We start from the raw sequence: 9935 nt of genomic DNA, 5'->3' as shown, positions 1-9935 counted from the left end.
ATTATTTTAGTATATTTTATAGCCTTAAGGGGCTATATCTATTATATATATTTAATATTAATAATTAATATATAATTTATTAAATAGCTATATTTATATTAAATTACTTATTATATTTAATTATATATATCATAACTATTTTATTAAATAAAAAAAAAGGATCTCTTATTTATATATATAACCCTCTTATATTATAATTTTATTTATATTAGGGCTAGTATAATTAGCATATAACTTATTTATACTAGCCCCGGTATAGGTATAAGCTCCTACTTTAGCATAGTCTTACCTCGGCAGCGTTACCGCTCACGCGTTCACAGAAAGCCATGAGATACTAAGGTAATAATCTCTATCTTCTAAGGCAAATTAAGGTCCCGAAATTAGGTACAAGAAATAAAATACTCAAAGACCTATAATACTATTCCTTATTTTTATCTCTAATCTAGCATATAATTAGGTTATTATATGAGTACTCTTTGCTAAGTATAAATATTCTTATAGTAGTCTCTCATATTGATTATTACATAGCAATAACTAAAGGGAGGGTGCCTTATTAGGTACCCCATCATGTTCTATTCGGCTACTCCAAAAAGACTCTCCGTATTCTTAAAGTTTACTGCTCGAGGCCAAGTGTTCCATTATGTTGACTTGGAAGCGTTCGCCCCGAGATCACGAGTACTCTTATATGGTAACCAAGGCCCTAACCCTACTTATTCATTCACGACCGCCTTTGAAGCTTTGCAAATGCCCGCTTGAAGAACCCATTCTTCCAGCTGGAATCCTCAGCGCTCTCAAGCTCCTCAAACTCACGCCTACCCGTAGTGAGATCGATCGCCGAGGCCCTCCAAAAGGTGGTCTTCTTTGCTATCTTCCACCATGCAATGTTTCCAACAAACACGACGAGGCCGATGTACTTGAGGATGAAAATATCAGCTTTAAAATGTGGGATGAATGCGTCGTAGCCTATAGGGAGATATTAGCCTAGGTGCATAACAGGACATCAGCTACACTTACCATTGAAGATGATGACAAGACTTGACGTGAACAGCGCAAAGTATGAGCCGTAGGGTTGGAAAGACCCGACATAAGGAAGCTCAGATAGGGCGATTCCTTGAGCCTTCAAAGCACGGCGGAAACGAATATGAGAGACCAAGATGGCGACCCAATTCAAGGCAGCGAAAACAGTGACCAAGCTGACTAGATAGCCAAAGACTTGGGAGGACGATTTGCTTGCATTCATATAGCCAAGGGCAATGCAAATAGATGGGATGGAGACAGCCCAGATGGGGTTTCCATTCTCACGGGTCTTGGTAAAGATTTGAGGGGCTTGTCCATCTTTGGCAAGGCCATAGAGCGTTCGGGAAGAGCAATAAATATCTGCGGGCGGTTCCTGTTAGCAACGTTATACTAAGAGTGTTCTTTGGCATACCTGAGCTCGCGGCACTTAGAGTAAACACCAAGAGGCATCCATTGATGATGTCAGGGAAAACGCCGATACCAGCAATGCTGACGGATACGACAAAAGGGGAGGCAGCTGTAAGAAAGCAAACGTTAGTTGAGCTTCACGTAATCATCCAATTCCAAACGTACCACCGCTGGTTGCTTGCTTGGTGGCTCCAATCAACATGTCGTTATCGTAGGGAATGGCCATGCCAAGGACCAAGACGCCGAGGATATAGAAGCAAGCGATGCGCCAAAAGGTCTGTCGAACGGCGATGGGCACATTCTTCCTCGGGTTAGGGGTCTCTCCAAAGGTCATGCCCACGACTTCGATGCCCTTCAAGACGGTCAGCTTCCATCTCATGTATCAAGGTATGCCAACTGACAGTGAATGCAAAGCAGGCCTGCACCATGCACGCCCACCATCCCAAGAATCTGCCCTTATTGCCCTCGAGGAGATATTCAGCAAACGCTCCCGGCTCTTGCCAATATTTGAAGCCCGATCGGTAATTGTTGGGTCCGCCACCCATGGCGCGGATGAATGTGGATAAGATGAGGGTCGTCATGATTAAGAGCTTAAGCGTTCCAAGCCAAAATTCGGTTTCGCCAAAGCTGCTAACGTGCATCACCTGTTTATGCTAGTTAGGTTCATACTTAGAGTAGGAAACAAGAGTGACTCACGTTGATGGTGATGATAACAGCACCAAAGACGGTGATCCAAATTGCAACGTTGAGATCCGGTCGCCAATACTGAATGACCAATCCAGCGGCCGTAAGGTTCGTAGGGGTGACCATGATGTACTTGAAAAAGTAATTCCAGCCGGTAGCGAAGCTATTTATCAATATTAGAGTTGTTCAACTTGATAGATCAGATCAAATACTCCTTACCCAAAGGCCGGGTCGACCATACGCGTGGCATATCCTCCAAACCCCTTATCCATAGGTAGAAAGGCCGCCATCTCGCCCAAGGCTGTCATGACAAAGAAAACCGTCGCTCCAATGGTACAGTAGGCAATGAGCTGACTACCCGGGCCTCCCCTGGAAAGACCACTTCCAGAGCCAATGACGAGACCAGTCCCGATTGCGCAAGCAATAGAGAACATGAAGACCTGTCGCGGCTTGAACTCTCGCCGCAGCTCTGGCTGCTGCAGTGTCTCTCCTTCCTGGGGGTTGGATTCGACCGCTCGCAGGTCTTCGAGCTTTTCCTTTTGGACGGGTTCAGCCATGATGGCGGCGATTCAGTACAATTCTGAAGTAAAGGATGGGCACGAGATGAAGAAAATTCTGAACGACTGAGGTTGGTTGAATCAGTTCGCCTGGGGAGAATTCAAGAGGAAATGGGTGCACTCTTTTATCCCTTAGTTCGGGAAAAGTTTGAACGCCTAGTTCTAGACCGAAACCGTCGCATCCCGCCCCAAGCTATCTCGCGCTTATCTCTGACGTAGAGAGTTTGCTTTACCCCAGAAAACAACACCCTAGTCTTTGTTTCCCCCGCAAGCATATCAGGGTTGCGTTGATCTGGATGTCCCCCGCGCTGAACTGACTCGTCGTATCGGCCTTGGTATCTTGGTGTTCTTGTGCCGAGATTGTTAAGCCGACTGCACCTCAGGGGCAGGTGTGTTTGCCTCTCGTTACCCTTTCGCTAGCTTCAGAGCGGAGATAGTCAAGCCAAGATTGTCATATCTGCCAGTCATGAGTGTCGCGAGTTGTTATCGAGAGATTTACCCAAGTGGCCAATACGTTAGCCCAAGGGCTAGGACGTGGCCCGTGGCTCGCTAGTTGACCACGGCGACTGTAACTACAAAGTTGACTTCCGAGCCCAGATGATTTGCCACTCTTCTCCTTCGGGACGAGAATGTTGATATCGTAGGGCGCTAACCTCGATCCTCACCTCTGTCCGCAGCGAGCATGGATGAAAGCGCGCACACGTCAAAAGGCAAGGCACGCAAGGGCCGGCCACCACTACCGGACACTCCACGCTGGACTAGCTTTGACTCCAGTAGCGAGGGGGTTGAGGAGACCTTCGGAGAGGGGTTCCGGTGCCGTAATTAACCGTATTTGTAATGGCGTTAGCCAGAACTCAACCTCACTCTTCTTCGGAGGTCATGTGGGCCTCCGAGCCTCCGAGGGCTCTCTCCCCCATTCAGCACAGGCGAGCACGATCAACCTTGATCAAGCATGGACCTCCGTGCGCCCTGGTCCATCTATTTACTTAACTTGATCAGCCAGGGGCAGGTCTCGTCACAAGGTCCAGACCAGCCCGTGTATCCTTTTCTCCCCTAGTTATTAATTACACTCAAACTACCATAGAGTCAGTCTACACACCAGATTCCGTCAGCCATACGTGTTTGTCTATTCCTTCTATATGGCTACGTATAGTCAACGCTAACACGCCTAACGATCTTTAGGCTTAGTTAACCTATTAAGGGCTAGGCTATAACTATAATAAAGAATAAATCTTAAATATAATATAATATTATAACCTAATATTAATATAATAGCCTAATTAAACTTTTATAGTAATAAAAGAATTATACCTAGCTATATTATTATAAAATTTTAACCTCTTATAGGTATTTTAATTATTTTAATTTTTATATAAAAAATAAAAAAAATATTTTTTTTTTTTATCTTTTAAAGCTATAATCTCTTAATATTATACCTTTAAATATAATACTAAGAATTATAATTAATTAAATAATTAAAATTAATAAATTATATAATTATAATATTATTATTAAATATAAGAATTAATCTTTTTTACCTTTTAATCCCTTTATTAAGATATATAGCTTTTTTTATAATATATAATTATTATTATCTTATAATATTAATATAATAAAAATTATTATAAATTAAATTATTAAATTAAATATTTATTTTAAGCTTATAATCTTAGGTAGAGAGATATTCCTTATAATATTAAAGCGCCTAGGGGTATTATAAAACCTTAAGCGCTTTATATAATATTATAAGCTATTATAGCTTAAAAATCTTAGGGGCATAAAGCTTAATAAATATTTATTTATTAAAGTTATAAAGAAAAATATAAATTAAATTAATAGCTTATTAAATATAATCTAATAGCTAAGAGAATCCTAATAAATAAAAGACTTATATAAGTAAAGTAAGGAAATTAAGGGGAAAAGATTAAGGTTTTTAAGTTATTAAGTTATAGGAGTAACTTAATTATTAAGAAAGAAAAAGGTTTTAATTATAAAGATAAAAAGGTTTAAGTAATAGCTACTAAGGTAAATTAATAAGAGTATAGGAAGGAAAATATTAATTAGAGCTTAAATATAATATCTCGGCGAATTACTAAACTTATTAGTTAGCGCATATATTATCTTTGAATATAATAGACACGCCTAATAGCGATTGGACCTTACTTATAAGCCATAAAGGTCAATGGGTTCATCTTTCTCTCTGGCCAGATTCCTGCCACTCCTGAAGGACAGTTGGTTGAAGGCACTATTGCAGAGAAGACACACAGGATGTGCCAGAATGCCAAGGCCGTACTGAGAGCAGCTGGATCCAGCCTTGACAAGGTCGTCAAAGTTCATGTGTGTTTACATGGTCCAAGTCAAGTCCGCAACTAACCTTGATAGGTTTATTTCCATAACATGGATGATTTTATGGAGTTGAATGCCGTGTATGCCGAGTACTTCCCCCATAAACCTGCTCGAAGCGCTTCTGAAGCCTCTAAGCTTCCAGCGGGCGTCAGTTTCATGTTGGACATTATTGCACTACAGTAGACCAAATATACCAGATCCAAAACCGTGAAATTTATGTTTTCTTTTCAATAAATTGAAGCTTCCGTCGTCGTCTGCTTTGTGTAAATGTTCATTGTTTGATTGCTACATTAAAGCGTGAGGCAGGGTCATGCATGATCGCCTATCTTTCAGGGGTACTGTGCCCCAAATTGACCGATCCCCCCTGTTCAAATCAACAAAGGCAAACGAAGACAGGACTCCAAGAACTTATTGCGGCATCAGAGATGTAACTTTTTTCCCCGGCAAGAAAACAATGGTATTGCTCTCCCGCATCCATGAGAAAACTCGACGACCATCATTTTCACTGAAGACCTGCATCTACACACTGCTTTGTATTGCAATAACTCATCCTCCGATTGAACTTCTATCTCTTTCAGACCAACCCCGAAATAGTTATTCTCCCTTCTTCCTGATGCCACCAATCGACTTGATAAAGTCCCTGTTCTCGGTCAACATCCTCTCAGGCTCTTGTCCCAACCAAGCCGGTCTCTCCCTCTGCAGTCCATCCTCAATCTCGAATGCCTTGCCAGCTTCTACGTACAGACTCTTACCAGCCAACAGAATCTGATCTTTGCCACTATCTCTGCCACCAACCATCACACCAATAATAACCTCGGCCACAGCTTCTGCCGTCTGCCAGTGCGCCCTGCCGCCGGACGCCTTGAAGTGGGGCAATAGATGGGCGGTCATGGGGGTGTCAGTAACTCCGGGACATATGACGTTGACTCTGACTATCGGAGTGGACGCAGATCCTTGGGGCACAGCGAAAGGTAGATGCCTCATGCCGCGGAGAAGGCCAAGCACCCCAACCTTGCCAGTCTGGTACAGTGGCACTCCAGGACTGTCCCTGATGGCACCAATGGAGCTCAACAGAGTGATGGACTTATTCTCTGGCTGCTCATGCTGCTTATCTTGCAAAAATACAACTGCGAGCCTGGTGAATCTCGCCGCCCCGATAAGATTGACATCCAGGGCTGACAAGTCACCAGGGTTGTCGCCGACCGTGTCCACCGTCAAACTAGTGTCGTTCAAGTATCTGCCCTTCTCGAGTAGGCCGGCGCAGTATACGGCGTGGTCGACACGGCCATGTCGATCGTAGGCTTTGCGGAAGAGGGTGTAAAGTTCCGTGTACTCTTGGACGTCGCTTTTGACAAAGGTTGCCGAGCCTTGGGGGGACACGGAGAGCTCTTGCTCCAGAGCACTGCCAGCCTCGATATTTATATCGCCAAAGTAGACATGGGCGCCGTGTGAGACCAGTAATCGTGTCAGGGATTCACCGATGCCCGTGGCTGCACCAGCAGCAACGACAACCCGGCCGGACAGAGAGGAGAAAAGAGACGTGGAAGGAACAAAACGAGACATGGTGGGGTTGAAACTTCTTGTCTGGTCTTGTGTCCCCTGCTTCCCCAGAGTTGGCAGCCGACGAGATATAGGGATATCTAGACACCATCCCAAAAAGACAACAGACGAGAATTGGCCATCCGGTTGGGGCAGGGGGTGATAACCGTCTGTGCTTGTCGGGGTTCCAGAGCCGTTGCTCCGGACTGATTCCCATCACCTCGCGTGTCCCTGAAGCCCGAGACTTTCCACCATCAATCCTCAATTCTTGTGTTCAAGAAGCCTCCCGACCATAACCGAGAAATAACAAGGACGTTTCGTCAGGGTAATCGGGGGTGTGGTGGGGCCGAAGATCCCTGTCTACCTCCGAAGCTCCGATGTCCCCTCAGAGATAACCATGAAAGCCTATTGGATGGGGTCGAGGCCTCGGAGGTCCTGGCCGAAGACCCCGGTTCAAGGATAGGACCAACATCGAGGTTACCACGGGTTTGTGTTCATCAAGGCTGTTTTCCGTCAAGGTCGGCTGGTCACTTTGTAGATATAATAAGGCTTGATCTTCATCAGACATTACTTAATACAACCACTCCTCTTCGGTGCTAACCAACATCACAAGCACCAGCATACTCATTCCTCTTTTTGACATTCACTTACGGCACGATGTCGTTCGATCATCGACTCACTGGCATTGATGGCTCTGTTCTCACCATCAGTGACCTCAAGGAAAAGGCGGGCAAGGCACTGCCAGGTCCTGTTAGAGGTTAGTAGAGCTGCCAGGGACGCTGCAGACGCCAGGCCGCTAACAAAGCCTACTCTTAGACTACTACAATGAGGGTTCCATGGATCTCTTGACGTAATTACAGGGATTTCAGACAAAATACATCGATAGCTAACCCGTCATAGTGTCGTGGACAATGAGGCTGCCTTTGACCGGTACAAGTTGAGGCCACGCAACTTGAAGGATGTATCAGCCCTGGACACCTCTACAACCTTTCTAGGAACAAGGGTGCGCACTGGGTTAATCCAAGCCCAAGGATTCTTGTACTCACCTTGACAGGTTACCTTCCCCTATGGCTTCTCGCCCAGCGGCCAACATCAACTGGCTCATCCGGATGGAGAGGTGGCCACGTCCAAGGGTGCAGCCAAGAACAACATCCCGATGGTTCTATCGACCTACACCTCAAAGTCGCCTGAGGATGTTATCGCGCAGGGGACAGGAAACCCTTACATGATGCATATCTGCTTCTTCAAAGATCGCAGCAAAACTCTTGAGATCATCAAGCGAGCCGAAGGTATGCTTACCTAGAACACGGCCGTTGCTCGAATACTTACATGAAGGGATAGCTGCTGGGTTCAAGGCCGTCATTGTCTCCGTTGACGTTGCCGCACTAGGCCTTCGACTTAATGAATACCGCAACAACTTCAAGCTACCCCCTGGAGTCACCAACGTCCTGATTGCGGATCCGACCGGCGCCCAGAAGAAACGCCCTGAATGGGATCCATCCATCACCTGGGGAGATTCTATCAAGTGGCTTCGACAACACACCAAGATGGAGATCTGGCTGAAAGGAAGTAAGGGAACCTTAGTCTTGACGTATTGTCCATCTACTAATCAAGTCCAGTCCTCAACCCAGATGATGTTGCCTTGGCCATCCGGCACGGAGTTGACGGGATCCTCATCTCCAACCATGGAGGTCGTCAATTAGATGGTGTTCCAGCGACACTAGATGCCTTGCGCGAGTGTGCACCAGTGGCCAATAATAAGATCAAGCTTGCCGTTGACGGCGGAATCAGGCGAGGATCTGACATTTTCAAGGCCCTTGCCCTTGGCGCAGACTTTTGCCTGGCTGGCCGACCACCTCTGTGGGGACTTGCTGTAAGCCCTCTCTATACCGACTTGCCTGTTGTATCTTTGGCTAACATATGCAATTTTTCAGTATAATGGGGCTGACGGTGTTGACTTGTCGGTCAAGATTCTCCTTCGGGAGTTCCGAACATGCATGGCACTCTGCGGGTATGCTCTTATCAATCTTCTTCTAGTCATGCTTAATAGTGCTAACAGATTTCCCACAGTTGTAAGACGGTCGATGAGATCTCCAGTGCTCATCTGTCAACATTGAGTCCGGATGGCAGGCTTAGCCGCCTCTAATTACATTCCAAAAATCCACCAATGAATCCTTTGCCCATACCTTCCAAGAGTAACGCTCCTTCCAATGTGACCATGGATCTTGAAGGCCAAATTTCCGGTGGACTGCCCTATCAAAAACATTCATCGCTATCCCATCTGACCAGCGGAATGAGTCACCATTGAACTGGTTTGTCAAGGAGAGCAACGCCGAGAAAGTGACCAACTCGCATGTTGTCGCACAGGATCTATCATCACACCATGTAATGTGCTTCGAATCAAGATCCTCAAAGTGGCCGTAGGTATCCGGGTCCAGCAATTCGATGTGTCTTCCCGACACCCCTTCAACATCTTTCCAGTAGCACACAAGGCGGTAAGATGTAATTACCCGGGATCCTCCATCTTCCTCAACAAACACAGAAGTACGGCATTGCTCGCAGCAATACCGACGGCGGCGCGAATGAGCGGACGACTTATCTGGATGAAACAGACGTCCTGGTGAGACTTGAAGATGGGGGCAGAATAATGGCGGAAATGATCGATGTAGGTCCCGGAGCTTGGCCACGTCACGGTCCAAAGAACTGTCGCCCTCCTCTGTCTCGTCATCTTTTATGCTCCATGCGAATCTAACGCAACCCATCACAGGTTCATGGGTGATAGTCGCATCTGTACAGGGACATGTCGGCTCCTGGCATCGTTCTTCTAAGTCTGTTTGCCTTGCTTTTGTTGCCTTCATGTCTTGCAATGAGAGTTTGAGGTGTGGGCAGTGGGTGTAAAAGCCCTCGTGTGCGATGCATCGCCGTGGCTTAGTCTTTCGGGAGGCATGGGAAAAGAAGATGGCAGCGTGTTCGGTTTGGCACCCTGCGCAATATAAGGGGTCCATCAAACGAGAAACTCGTTCCATGTAACCAGGTGATGCTCTTTCCTGCCGACAGGGTTCGCAGTATTGGATTTGACGAGGGGTATCGGGCGAGGAACAGTCGGATTCGAGGTACCATGATGGCGAGACGCGCTGTCGAGGATCGATTGATGTGAGTGGGTTTGTCGAAGGGGTCAAGGACTCAGTGCTCACAGCCTTGTCAGTGCCACCAGTACGTAGAAAAGGCCTCTGATCCTCGGCCGTGGAGCTCGGTGTCGAGATTGGGTCTCCCCAGGGTCTTCGCCGGCGCAGTGGCTCCTGATTTGATTGCGACATCTCGGGGGATGTTTGTTTTATCGAGCTATTGATCGATTGTGATAGCGTGCTTAAAACAGGTGAAGGA

The 9935-nt window shown here is 46.1% G+C and overlaps 4 protein-coding genes across 4 annotated transcripts; 2 read left to right on the top strand and 2 right to left on the bottom strand.

Moving 5' to 3' along the window:
- Positions 1–718: 718 nt before the first annotated feature.
- Positions 719–2666, bottom strand: NECHADRAFT_44875 (uncharacterized protein; the record flags this gene model as incomplete). Its single annotated transcript, XM_003040742.1, has 7 exons — positions 719–963; positions 1015–1390; positions 1491–1534; positions 1591–1777; positions 1827–2069; positions 2122–2272; positions 2329–2666. The coding sequence occupies 7 exons, from the start codon at positions 2664–2666 to the stop codon at positions 719–721; spliced, it is 1584 nt and encodes a 527-aa protein (XP_003040788.1).
- A 2169-nt stretch (positions 2667–4835) lies between these two features.
- NECHADRAFT_44811 (uncharacterized protein) lies at positions 4836–5195 on the top strand (the record flags this gene model as incomplete). The annotated part of the gene is made up of 2 exons (XM_003040774.1): positions 4836–5003; positions 5049–5195. Coding segments are annotated over 2 exons (315 nt in total), but the record flags the coding sequence as incomplete, so codon positions are not given.
- A 411-nt stretch (positions 5196–5606) lies between these two features.
- On the bottom strand, positions 5607–6575 carry NECHADRAFT_44873 (uncharacterized protein; the record flags this gene model as incomplete). The annotated part of the gene is made up of 1 exon (XM_003040741.1): positions 5607–6575. The coding sequence occupies one exon, from the start codon at positions 6573–6575 to the stop codon at positions 5607–5609; it is 969 nt and encodes a 322-aa protein (XP_003040787.1).
- Positions 6576–7208: 633 nt separating this feature from the next.
- Positions 7209–8722, top strand: NECHADRAFT_94898 (uncharacterized protein; the record flags this gene model as incomplete). The annotated part of the gene is made up of 8 exons (XM_003040773.1): positions 7209–7312; positions 7452–7554; positions 7606–7840; positions 7893–8147; positions 8183–8424; positions 8486–8562; positions 8622–8623; positions 8670–8722. The coding sequence occupies 8 exons, from the start codon at positions 7209–7211 to the stop codon at positions 8720–8722; spliced, it is 1071 nt and encodes a 356-aa protein (XP_003040819.1).
- Positions 8723–9935: the final 1213 nt, after the last annotated feature.

The sequence above is a fragment of the Fusarium vanettenii genome, assembly GCF_000151355.1.
Source record: "Fusarium vanettenii 77-13-4 chromosome 7 genomic scaffold NECHAsca_58_chr7_9_0, whole genome shotgun sequence".
NCBI classification, from domain to species: Eukaryota; Fungi; Ascomycota; class Sordariomycetes; order Hypocreales; family Nectriaceae; genus Fusarium; species Fusarium vanettenii.
The sequence above is the reverse complement of the archived record's forward strand: the minus strand, read 5'-3'. Positions and strand labels throughout refer to the sequence as shown.